The 13,598-nt window shown below is 38.9% G+C and overlaps 1 protein-coding gene across 3 annotated transcripts in view; it reads right to left on the reverse strand.

The window, feature by feature from the left end:
- Positions 1-13,598, reverse strand: part of ATOSA (atos homolog A) — a 46,462-nt gene that overhangs the window by 3,402 nt on the left and 29,462 nt on the right. For all 3 annotated transcript variants that reach the window (XM_066328455.1, XM_066328457.1, XM_066328456.1), the window contains exons 2-11: positions 12,997-13,181; positions 11,973-12,175; positions 11,391-11,516; positions 9,270-11,121; positions 8,503-8,619; positions 7,480-7,553; positions 6,571-6,679; positions 5,716-5,874; positions 3,836-3,904; positions 2,801-3,000 (exon numbers count right to left, since the gene is read on the reverse strand). In XM_066328455.1, coding sequence (XP_066184552.1) covers positions 2,801-3,000; positions 3,836-3,904; positions 5,716-5,874; positions 6,571-6,679; positions 7,480-7,553; positions 8,503-8,619; positions 9,270-11,121; positions 11,391-11,516; positions 11,973-12,175; positions 12,997-13,181 — 3,094 coding nt within the window. The remainder of the gene's footprint in view (positions 1-2,800; positions 3,001-3,835; positions 3,905-5,715; positions 5,875-6,570; positions 6,680-7,479; positions 7,554-8,502; positions 8,620-9,269; positions 11,122-11,390; positions 11,517-11,972; positions 12,176-12,996; positions 13,182-13,598) is intronic.

Below are 13,598 nucleotides of genomic sequence, written 5' to 3' on the forward strand. Positions count from 1 at the left end.
GCTGACCCTCCCACTGAGCCCTCAGTAATAACTCCTGTTTAGCTGTTAAGCAACAGCAGCTATGCTCCATGCAATTCCTGGCATTGTGTCAGTAACTAAGGCTGTTGACCAAGCTTTAAAAACTCGAAAAATGCTGAGCTGTGGTCAGGTTAGCTGTTTAATTACTTTTTACAAGGGTGCCAGAACGTGACCTAGAAACCCACAGATGGTCGTCATCCCCACAACGCCAGGCAGAAACGAGGCACAAGCAGAGCTGAGCTCACTGCTCTTATCCTCAAGGAGAGTTAATTACAAGACAAAAAGTCATTGCTTCACATGCAACAACAACAAAAAAATTATCCCGAAAGCATCTTCAAAAAACAAACTGCAGGTGCAGCTCTTGGGGGTTTTGAATAACGAATAAAGCTCTGCTGTGTGTGCAGGCTACATTTGGTATCTCAATCTTGGAGCTGGGGGTACAAGTACAGTCTGACAGCACATTGAACAGAACCTCAAACATACAGAACTGCACACAGAAGCTGCACACACAATAAATCTGACACTTTAAAGACTGTTGTAGAAAATCTGGCCGCCAATGTTAAGCTCCAGACCTATGCAAGCGTTTTTGCTGAATTACCACTTGAAAAGAAGCTTTCATAATGTGAGTGCTGACAACTGTGATTAAGGCCTCGCAAGCAGATGCGACCACAATGCAGCTCACTGGTGGTGACTTCATTTGTTTTTTTTAAACAAAATTTCAATACGTAAGCTTAAGATCCTTGTGCTCAATGACTACTGCAACTAAAACTGAAAGGCTGTTCTAAGTCAACTTGAGTAACAAACAAAATTACATCTGAATAGTTAAAACTTTTTAGGTTTGCATAACTTTTCAGTAAAGGAGGCTTGAGGAAACTTTGCTGCTTTTAAAAATGAAGCTTTAAAACCAACTTACATGGATTAATACACTACTAAGATTTTTTAAGCTCTCCTAATTAAAATCAATCTTTAGTAAAGAAGGCTACTAAACGGACAACTGAGTCTTTTGTAAAATCATAAGTGTTCAGTACAATAAACCACAAGACAGATCAACATAAGCTACTTTAATATTTCAAGGAGTTCTGCCATTCTTACAAGAAAGGACCCAAAGCTTAGGTTTTTATCACTGAAGAAAAAACTTGTGGCATACTCTGTAGTTACTCACTTTCCAAAGTAAGCAGTTAAGCATCATAATTATGATTTTGGGTTCCCCTTCAGAAATGGATGCATTTCCAATTACACATCATAAACCCATGAAGTGATCCCTACCAGAGGGCTGAAAGCTGAGCTAAATTGTACAGGTATTTCAAAATGAGAAGCATCAGAATTGCAACATTTCTATCTCTCAGCAGGTATCGGAAATAACAAGTTCTTAAAAAAGACTTCTGGCTGTAACAGATCAGAGAGCAGAAAACAAGTTTTCCTTCAAATAGAAGTAATTCTTGAGTGTGTCAACAAGAAATTTACAAGACCACTACTCTTCATGCAAGTGTGCCAGACCCAGCTGGCCACAGACTTTTCCCCACCTGCAGCCAAGGCCTGTCCCCTGTTCCTCTGCACAGTCAGATCAACACAACACCTGAACAGAGGCTTCTGTTGGAGCTACACACTTTTTCAGATTTGCCCCAAAAGAAAATATTTAGAAGGTGATTAGGTTAGACCTTGCAAGCTAGTGTAGCCTGAAAGGCTGAATTTCAATCCAGGCTAAATTTCAGAATGAAAACACTGTGCAACACCCTTCTCATGACACTATTTTCATACTCCAGTAAACCAATACACTTTTTTATGACTGTCAGCTTTCATTTAATGGGAAAGTCTGGCTTAGAATCACTGTTCTAGACAAGGTTGTGTTTCAAACGTCTGTTGGATAGAAGCCACTAAATAGGAAAAATAATATGTACCAGAAACAGTTGTACAACAATAGATTTGATTTTGTTCTGCTTGCTCACTTCAGAATGTCAGCTGCTGGTGGGTTTCCAAGTGCTGCAGTGAAAGCACTGGGTTTGTGTGTACAGGCATTTCTTACTACAAAAACACAAGCAAAAACTCTGCAAACTGCAGGAGGACAGAGTACATCCATCATTCCCCTTTGTTTCCAGCTGCAGTCTCCAGAACAGCCCAAGAGCAGCAGCACAGTGTCTGGTTTCAGGCAGTGCTTTGTAAATCATTTAAGGAAGATTGAGTGAATATTTTATAAAGTGAAAGGCATAATCACCAGTATTGCATCATGAAGCTGGTATTTAAATTTTTGCCACTAAACACTGTATTTTTAGGAGTAGATCAGATCATTTTTCATGTTACAAGCTATTCTGGTGAAGAGGCACGTGTGAAGCACACCAGGGCACTTTCTCTTCAGTGATCCTTAGTTTTGGCTTTTTCCCATATAACATCCACTTTCACTATTTCCTGTAACCTCGAAAAAGGTGTATCAATTCAGCCAGAACAATTTCTCTCTCACTAAGAAAAGATCTAAGCTTTAAAATGCTATACAAAATACTTTAATGCCAAGAGAGAGCTTTATGTTATATTTTAACTTTGTTTCTCCCAAAGAAAACCCAAATTATTTATTACCTCTTCTTCCTTTACTGTCTAACTTAAAGACCAAGTTAGCATTCATTTTTTAAATGTATTTTCTTTTCATTCTTTCTTATTTCTATATAGAGAAAGGCTGGCTGGGAAAGAAATTATGAGTTAAATTTTGGCAGACACTTTTTTGTGGTTTTGGCTTGGGTTTATTGGGTGGGTTTTTTGTTTTATTTTGGTTTTTTAACTTCAAGGAGCTTACCTCAGATGTATGAGGTAGCGTAGTAGCCTTTCTTCAGTCTGGTGACTGTTTTCTTTATTGACAGTCCGCTTGACTTCTCGTCTCACAGGAACAGAAAAAGTTCTTTGCCGTAGGAATGTTTGATGATTAGCTGGCATTTCTCTCAAGTCATAGATCACCACAAACATCTTCACCACAGTTTTGTTAGGGTTAAATAAGGTCTGAAAAGAGAAACAGTTTGATACAATACTCATTAGAGACGACAAATTAAAAAAAAAAACCCAAACCCAAACAAATCTAACCCAAACTCGATCTGTCAAAATCTATGCACTTTGTTACCATACAGAAGCATTTATGTAAAGACATTGTGAAGCCTTTCTGGTTTTCAACACTTCAGCTACCAGCAATTCCCATTTTAAAATATAATGCTAAACACAATCTAATCTGAATCAAATAGTAGTATATGACTACTCTTACTTTGCTAATCAGCATGCTTGTTTTTGTTTATTTTTCCAGTCAGCTTTTTGTCTACGCTGTTTTCCAGACACAATACCCTTGCAGGAAGCACAGTGGTGGGCTCCACTTTTAAACCTGAAATTATGAATGTGTTATCTTGGACTGGGTTCTTAAAAGAAAGAGTCAGTTCATTGGTTCTAAGCAATGACTGTGATTTACTTTGTGGTTCTATTACAAAAGTGAAGGTGGTGTTAAAATATTACAAAAGGTTTATACAATTATTCAATCTTAATCACTTTAGAAGAATTTCAGGATTTGGACTGTGGCCCAATTATTTCCCAATCACTTTTTCAAAGCCACAGTGTCCCCAAGTATTCCAAATCTCCTGGAACTGATTTTAAGGCTCCTCAGAGCACAGAAGCATTCAAAGATTGGGAATCTTTTTTGTCCCACACAAAGATTTCTACTTTGAATTACTACAGCACCTACAGAAATGCACATTTCCACTGCTAGCTTCATGCCCATCTCCAATAATCTCATCTCAGCATGACTTTCTTGATATTAGTGGTTTCAAGGCACCCTTATGTGCTGAGTACGTACCACTTGTATTGTTCCTGAAGGCGGTACCCGATAACCCCTTTTACCAAGGGACTCCAAAGTAATTACACCCTACAAAAACAAAACACATATTTAGGTCACAGAGATAAACAAATCAAAGTGTTCTAGTCATGTAATTGCATTTATTTGAAACATAATCAGTAATTTATAAAAACTAAAAATAGAGAAGGCAATGCATTTAAGATGCAGTTAAAAAATCCACAGTAGGGGCCTTACAGATACTTCGGCAGACAATTAAAAGCTGTGCAATAAGAGGTACATTCTCCTCTTGAAACAAGATTCAAGTTTCCACATCTTCTCCATGTCAGGGAGCTAGGACAAAACAGAGCTTTCTTTTTCAAAGCAGCTGGGAGGATAAAATGAAACATTTGTCTCCTCCTTTCCATTTCTGTATCATCTACAATTGCACCAATACTACTCCAAATCTCACAGAACTCATTTTTTGCTTTTCAAAGGCAACAGATGCACTTAATCTTCCATTCTAATCCAAACTTTAGGGAAGATGACATCTGCTTTTGTACCAGCTGTGATCTGCAGAGCAGCCCCGAGTGCCCACAGGGCGCAGTGACGCTGCCGAGGCCACGCGCCTGGTCACCCTGTAGGGCACCACTGCTGCACCCCACTGCATGGACCTCAAAATCCCAAACCAAACAAACAACCAAAAAAAAAAAGCAGAGAAACTAGCTATACAAACAGAAACAATGTTTCTGATGATGGAGGCACTACACAAATGCTGTATTAATCCTGGGAGACTCAGCCATGGTAGCATATTTGGAAATGGCATTTGGAAAAGCCTGAAACAACAAAACCCAGATAGAAAAATAAGCAATGCTACTTTAACCATTTGAGGAACGTGAGAATCCCTTTATCTCCTAGAAAATCACATGAAATAATCTAGAAAGATGAAAGCAAAAGAATAAATACTTTTTGCAGCAGCTAAGACATATACAAGTTTAAACTCAAAGCCATTACTAAGCATTTTTTGTGATTAGTATTTCCTGAATACTTTCCAAAACAGAAGGTCAGAAATATGGTAACTGCTATGAATTTAAAATCTAAATATTGGTGTACTCAGATGTTCATTGTTTGACTTACATGTTTAAATAAACCCTTTACCATATATTAGATAGACATACACAAACAAAAACCTCTAAAAACTAGATCTATCACCTATGTAAAACTGAGGTTCCTTAACAGGCCTTCAGAACAAATCCAGCCTCGGATTCAATGCCAGCATGCACGACACCATTTGCTTTTTTCAGAGGAGCACTTTTAGACATGCAAAACCCATGCTGTCACTGTAGAAAGGTGGACAGAATTGGCACCCGGGGACCGAGAACACGAACATTGTGTCGCTGCAAACACCAGCAAACCATGCAGCCTGTGAGTGCCTAGTGTCACACCAGCCCTGACAACATCTGTTTTCAAAGAAAGGGCTGAATAACTTCCAAGTCTCAGGTCTCCATCAGCAATTGCTCCTTGGCCTGCACCTAAGGCACTCTGCAGAGTGGTTAGTAGCCCAGAGCAGCTGCTTGTTGGGACAACAAAATGTATCCTGTTAAGTCCAGCTATTGCCTCACTGCTATTTTAAGTTAGATGGATAAAAAGAGATGTTTGGAGTTGATCACTGCAGTGTGGGGGGAGACAAATACATTCAGTATCTCAAGATGAGAGAACATCTGAATGGTGGGGCAGAGAAGTAGAAGGAAAAGGCAGAGGGACAAGAGAACTCTGTCACAGGCAGTTGAAAATAAGCCAGATCCCTGCAAAACTAAACTTTCTGAACCCTCTACTCACTAAGCTCTTGCTCTTCACCTCCACATACCAAAATTTATTTAAAATAAATCCAACCACACATTTACCATGTAAGGAGAGGGTGCATTGTCATCTGAAACGCTGTAGAATGACACTTCAACTGGCAGAGTCATGTGCGTGGGACAAAAGACTCCACTTGCTCCCACCTCTGCTGTGAAACCCTCCACGACACCAAGGGGGTCCAAGCGGAAATTCAGGACAGACTCCTGAAAAACAAAGCACATACAGCTTAGGTTGGGAACATCTCAAATAAAACAGAGCATAACTAATCAGGAAACAACTGCAAAAGCCCACAGATAACTTTATTCCTGCAGGATCTATACTTGATGTTTAACATATACTATCTGAAAAAAAAAAAAAATTAACCTAGATTCTGTAACCTTCCCCAACAAATTCAACTCCATATTTCACAAGCCAGTACAATACAACCCATTAATGCACTGGCTACTCATTGCTGTTATTGGATATGTTTCATGAAGTGAAGAGCTGGAGCCTACACTTCAAACACATTCTGTTTAACACGCTGATTTAATCCAGCTTTTGTGACATACTAAGTAGACTTTAAGAGTGAAAGTGTAAATCCTTTTTTCTAGGTAAGTACATTATAAACACAAACAATTACAGGTTATTAAATCTCATTTATGGCAACAGAACATCTTCTAACTTGACCGTAGTGGGAAACAAAAGCTTAAGCAACTCGTTGTATTTGATCCTCTGAGACAGAAGATGTCTGGGGCATGAAATAAGTGCCTTTACAGCTGGAAATGAAAACAAATTTTATTCAATTCAGTTAGGAACTTTTACATTCTAATAATGCTGGAATTGTTCACGGTAATGTACTTTTAAAAGCAGTACAGAAGAGTATTAAAAATACCACAAGAATTCTAGAGAATATGCAATACCTCAAAGTTTCCCAGAAGGCTCAGACTTGTTACTGGTGGAGCACTAGAACTTAGAAATGGTTTCCCATGGCTGTCTGGATCATTGTCTCTGTTTATACATTGTTGTGGGCTATTAAAAAAGGACAGAATAAATATAAAGGATGAACACATTTGCTTTTGTCTTCTGGGTATAACCAGCTCTAGAAAGAATAATTTACTTACTGTACCACAAAATGTTGTTCTAAAGAAGTAACAGTTGAACATTGCTTATTAATACTTTAGCAGAACCTTTTTTAGTTAACTGAAAAAAGTATTTTCACCAGCTTTACATTACAAGCGATAAAGACAATAAAAATTTGCTCTTTAGCTCAATTAGCAGGAATCAAAATATCAGATTATTTTCTCTTGTTTGTGGGCACTTTTATCTCATACTCTGAAATATATCTCATATTTCCAACATCAAACTACCATACTAAAAGCTGTTCATGTTACACGTTTCAATGTATAAAAGGTCATGGTTGGCCCTTTTAAAAAGTCTGGTTCTCTGAACAAGTTAAGACAAAATGTTCAACACTAAGAACAAAACACAACACAAGAATAACATTGGTTTGAAGGAGAATTAACAATTACCAGCTTTTCTGTCTGAAAACTCCAGTGTATCTGACAGCATATCTATCCCTGCATGGGACAGAATTCATTCTGCCAGCACCTCTCGCTCCATGGTTATGTTGCATAGCTGTGCTAACCTGGGAACTCCCAGGGCAACTCGGCTGCTGAGCCTTGTACCAAAATAAGGGTTCTTTTGAAAGCATTTTTTGTCTTTGCTAACATGCTTTGATTTTGCATATATATATATATATATATATATATGTATGTATACACATTACGCCTCCCTCAAAAATCTCAATGTTTCTGGTAAATAAAACATACCTTCTTGCAGACAGACATTTCAACAACGATGAATCCAGATCAAAGCACCCAGACTGTGTTTTCCTTTGAGGAACCTCAACAAGGAAAGAAGATGCTAATTTGAAAACTGAACTGCTACCACAGACAATTTTGCCAAGTAAGCGCATTTTGCCAAGAACTTTCATGACATTACAAAATTATAAAAACAAAGCAGAGAATGCAATTCCTATACTTTTTAAACTTAGTGAAGAAAAATCTAGGATTATTAATGATGAGACTATAAATTCTGATTAACAGGAAATATTTCAATAAAGACATTCAGGAAGCTGATGTCTCTTTGGAACAGGACAGAATATTACTAATAAACAGGCTGTAACAATTTCCATCCAATCTCCCTGAAAATATGATGGCCTTTACAGGCAATGAAGAATAAACCATATCATGTGTTGATTACAGGAGATCACTACTTCAGTAGTTTTAATAGGAACTGCCTGTTTTTTTAAAACTCCCAAAACCTACCAAGAACTGTAACACTTCCCCAGTGTATGCCTTATCACAGCAGCTTTGTTTCACTAAGTCATTCCATGACACCTCTGGTTACTGAAGAATGTACAGCACAAACTGTTCACAGAAACAAAGGCTCTGGAATAATGGGCAATCAGGTATTACAAACTGACACAAAACCTCCTAAACGACAAAATGTTAACTTACACTTAAAACTGATCTTCAAAATGCTTCCTTTTGTGCTCTAAAATAGCACCAAAGCATTGTTTCCATCAATTTTTCTAATGCCAAGGTTTTGTTAACCTTGATATGATCTCAACAACTGCATATTTAATATTTTCTTTTCCAAATTGTTGTTCAGCCTAATTTACATGTTAACTCTCATTTAAGCATCAATTTCCACTCACAGAAGTATTTACTGTGACACAAAGTAAACACACGTACTTCACCTAGGTATTTTGTCAAATTTTATACCATGCACAGACATCAGAAGAACAAATAGTCCCTTTCTCAGCAAAAAGAATTTCAAGAATAACTTACAGGACTTGAAAGCAGAGGCAGTCCAGTTCTGGGATGAAAAGCCTTGGTTGAAGTTCCATCTAGGGATCGAAAATTGTGTTTCCGCCATGTGTTTGTGTGTTTTAGAGATGGTGCTTTCTGCCAGCAAAACAAATTTACTTTGGTAAGGTTATCAATGGGATATTCCAGTGACCTATCATGGTAACACCCACTTGCTCTAAGGGAGGAAAAAAGACTCCCGACCCTGGTGGATCTACATCACACTAGCATGGGATGAAACATTCAGTGTAAGTTCCGCTTGACTCAATCTACAGTTACACAGACTGCTCCCAAAAGATCACATTCCATACTCAGATGGGTGTATTTCAACCAACCAGGATGCCTCACTGCCCATGGGAACAGCTGTTCATAACTCTGTCACCATGAGGGGAATAGGACAGTGTTCTTCTCCATGTTAAACTGATTAAGTTTAGGGGAGGCACCACTGGCCAAGTTAGCCCACCACACAGAATCATTTGACAGGTCACCTTGTCAGCTAGACCATGGCACTGTTATTTCTTGAACACCTCCAGGGATGGTGACTCCACCACCTGGGCAGTCCATTCTCATGCTTAACCCTTTCTGTGAAGAAATCCTTCCTGAGTGACTTCAGGTCAAGATTACAATGGTAATACCTACAAGGTCAGGCTGACAGCTCCTCTTCATGCTGGCCCTTAGCAGACAGAGGGTACAAGCTATCTGATACAGGGCAGCTATAGGAATTACTGTCTGTTCCCATATCTATTTACCTGTACATCTGGGTTCTTCTGCCGTTCACACTTAACTACATTGTCTTCTGCAGGTTTCTTCTGAGAAGTGCTTTGAAAGTCAACACCTGTCGGGTCTTCATTCTCATCATGTGCAGTTTTTGTTTTATCTTGTTTGGTTTTGTTTTTGAAACTGTCATGGTCTTTATTTAAATAATTTTCAATACTAACAAGCTGAGTATTTTGCTCATAAATATTTGGTTTTTTGGAGTCTCTATCTAAACACTTGAGCTCATTTTTGTGCAAAGAGTCAGATAACGGTATCACAGTTGCTTTTTTTGTACCTTCAAGTATTCTGCATTTTTCTATCTGTAAATTATTAAAACTGTCTGTGCCATTGTTCTCACTAACAACTGTTCTGTCTTTAAGTTTATTTGTGCAAATCTGTTCATCAATGCTGCTGCAATTTGAACCCTGTTTAATTCTGTTGGTTATCTGGTCTTTCTGTGCATAACCAGAATGTATTTCCAATTTATCTGGAACTTCAGATTTATTTTCTTTGATATATGATGATGATGATGTGTGAATACTACTAAATGCATGAGAAGTTTTATTTGAAGTCTGATGAAATGCATTTTGGACAGCTTCACTGGGCTTTGCTAAAATCAATTTTCTTCTTGCTTGGACTTTCAGAGAAGTCTTCAATTCTCCATCAAACCTTGAAGAACTGATAGGAGTATCAGGTGTCTTTGTCCCCGATTTACTGCTGTCTTCTAATAAAGAAAAATTTGATTTAGCAAAAGAAACAGAAGACGGTTCCTTGCCTTTCTTCAGCAAATTTTCATCTTCATATGTACTTCGGAAAACCTTTGACGTGACTGGACTAGCCTCATGTGCTTTGAATGGACGTCCAGCAACATGGGAAGTAGCTGGATCACAATGAATCAAGTGTTGGGCAATCCTTGCTATCACCTCCTGCCGCTCCTGGAGCAGGGAATCAATCAGGGGGTTACTCTCTCCTGCCAACTGACGGCCACAGTGGTTCCCTGGAACGCGGGCATCGAGCAGTGAGACCTCTGGCACTGCTCTAGCTTTGCCTTCACCACCATCTTCCTGCACTGCATTGTCTAAGTTGGCAGGAGGAACAGGGGAGCTTTCCTTGCTTTTCCTTGGCAAGCTTTCCTCGTCAAAAGTACTCCGAAAAGCTTTTGGTGCAGCAGAGATGTTTTCATGTGTGGTGAATGGACGCCCAGCAACAACTGGTGAAGTAGCTGGATCACAGTGAATCAAGTGCTGAGCAATCCTTGCAATGACTTCTTGTCGCTCTTGAAGTAAAGAGCCTATCAAAGGATTGGCTTCTCCTGTGGGCTGATGAGAGCAATGACTATTTGAAACACAGGAATCAACTAGAGAGTAGGATTTAAAAGTTCTGACTGGTGTTTCATGAGATTGTGTCTTACTGTCTGCTGTGCCATTATAGCATTGAACTTTAGACTGCGATGGCCCAAAGTCAGATCCAAGTCCGGTAGATGAATAAAGTTTTAAATTTCTAAAAGATGCAGTAAATTCAGGCATCTTTTTTCCATTAAGTAGACCTTCAGGTGTCATTGTCCATGTCTGTTTCCCACGAAAACGCTGTGGACTGGAAGTACTGCACTGCTGAGCAGCACTGGGCTCGCTGCGCTGATGGAACTTACGCTCCTGCATTCGCTTCTCATAAAAGCTCAGGTTGGTGTGAATACTACAGGTCAGAACTGGGTAGTTGGATTGCCTGGGCAAGGACTGGACGCTGACCCTCAAGGCCACGTTGTGAGAAACATTAGGAACAGGAAAGACATGCTCAGTGGGTGTCTGGGAGAACGTCCATTGCAAGTCCACATCTGCAGCGCTCACCCTGAAACGATACCGAAGGGCATTTACAAAAACAGCTAAATGAAAGGTTTTTGTTATCTACTTCATAACAAATGTCTAAGAAAAAGCACTAGAAACATCAGCAACTGCTGTACTTTGCATAGCACACAAATCCTATAGAACTGCCAAAGTACCGGGCCAACAATATGGCACCTTCTGAAAGCAAGCAGAAAACCAGGAGAGAAGAATGTTTTTAAGACAAGCTGCAGCAATCTGCATACAGCAGACGAGATTTTTCCATTCCAGGCATACCTGTAGAGGATGTTTCGGGGAACAGCACCATGTGAAACACTCAGCCACGCACTCAGCTGAGAGAAGAAGACAAAGGAGCGAACAGCCAATAAAAGGGTCTTCTCTTCAATAAATCGATCTCCACTCCTAAAGCATTTAAAGACAAACACATGAGTGTTGGGAAGGATATTCAGAGACCTATTAGAACTAGAACACTGTCAGATCTTCCTTCAGAAAATAAAATATAGTTTAATCAAACAAAGCAAAAAGTCCTCAAACATGTTGAATTGTTTTTATACACATTAAAATTGACATAATTTGACAATTTGACATAACAAATGTTATATGTTTTAAAAGGACCATTTGCAGCCAGGATCACTTCATACTCTGCACTGCACAATGTGCACTGCAGAAATTTTGAAATAAAATTTTGAGTAAAAGACAACTAAAATTGAAATGCTTCAATTTCACTAGCAAACAGTGTTTTTCCTTTGATCAGTCCTCACAACAAAGAGTCAGTTCAAAAACACTAACTGATTTCTTTAAGGATTTTAACATGACAAGATTCTTCCAATTATCAACTAATCCTCATATCCAACTTACTGTCGAGGAACTGGCTCCAAAATCCACCTTTCTAACAGCAATGCGTCTTGTTTGATTGCAGGATCATTTAAATCATTCCCCTCTGTGGTGGGTCCTTCATCACTATAGCAACAGTCTGGAAGTAGCATCACTTCTACCATGATTGGAATATTGTTCTTCCAGAGAAGCATAACCTCAGATCTGGTTCGCCTGGCCTGACGACACTGAGGGAAAGAAAAACATCAACATATACAAGCCAGAAAATTACTAGCCAGATTTAAATCTAATTTAAAAGCATGTCCCAAAGTACTAGAGAAGGGTAAGGGTCAAATTCTATTTGGTGTCACCAAATGAGAAATAAGATTCCAGAGCTATTAAATGAAAAAATAATTAGCACATCCTTTACAGTTGCCATTTGATCAACTTTCTTCAGGAAATTTTAAAAGCTTGTAAAAATGCATTTCCCTAACCACTGCACTTTGCTACCTTTAGTTATCTCTCCACAAGGCACCCTCTTGGGCGGACAGACTCAAGCTGTATCTTTATAAATTCTGTGTCTTGGAGCAGGCTAACTTCTGCACAAATATAATTAAATTCCCATGGTACTTAAGAACTTTACTCGAGAGATGGGATGCTCCAACCTTACTCCCAAACAGACTGGCTAGATTTGATGTGCTTGTGTTTTTAGGATCACTAACTTTTCAAGAACACCTGGAAAAGCAAAAAGTTAGGCAAGTCAGCCTACATTTTCTCAAAAGAAACCCCAGACCAAGAATACTAAGTATAGTGCTTGTCATTTGCATAATAAAGATTCAAATAGGCACTGCGTTCATGTAGTCATGCAGAACTTCATGTTCAAGGATAAAAAGACTTAATGATCTCTCATTTTAAGGACAGATCTATTATTAGTAGGATACTGAATTACATACTCATTTAAATGAAGGACTGACAGAAAGCCATTGTTACTCATGCTTAACTGTGAATCCACTGTGGGGTTCTTGGCTGACTTTAGCAAGGATTTGTGAAATGGGCACCACCACCATACCTGAGCCAGTTTGTCGCTGCATTCATGCTTAGTTGTTGGTGGCTGACTTGACTGTGCTGGTGGGCAGTGAAAGCCCTCTGTCCTGCCCTTGATGGAGTACTCTGGTGTCCGGCCCTCAGTGATCAGCAAGGCCAAGGAGACCAGGAACTCCTCAGCTTCATACTCAAAGTATTCATCCAAAGTATCTGTCATTTCAAAAAGACAAAAATTAATGACATTTGCTGTATAACGACTGATGGCTGACCCTGCAGTTAGTTTCAATTACACTTGAAATGAGAGTGGGCTATGGGAAATGGATCTTTGTGTAAAAATTGCTGTACTCCCCATAAAACCCACCTCTCCCCACTCCAGCACCACAAAACAACTTTCCTCATCTCATAACGTTGTCATTACAAACAAAGAACTTTTTTTTTCCAACAGCTTTTCCAGAAGACAAAAGGTTTCCTGAGTTCTTGTGGGAGAAGTCTGATGACAGTATGATTTAGCACTGTTATTATCATCTGACAGATGGAATAAGAAGCCACAATATATAATAAAATAAATTAAAAATTGAAGAAGGAGAAGAAAAAGAAATATTTACTTCTATTATGGAAAAAGTGGGA

This window comes from Sylvia atricapilla, chromosome 13, assembly GCF_009819655.1.
Source record: "Sylvia atricapilla isolate bSylAtr1 chromosome 13, bSylAtr1.pri, whole genome shotgun sequence".
In the NCBI taxonomy this organism is placed as follows: Eukaryota; Metazoa; Chordata; class Aves; order Passeriformes; family Sylviidae; genus Sylvia; species Sylvia atricapilla.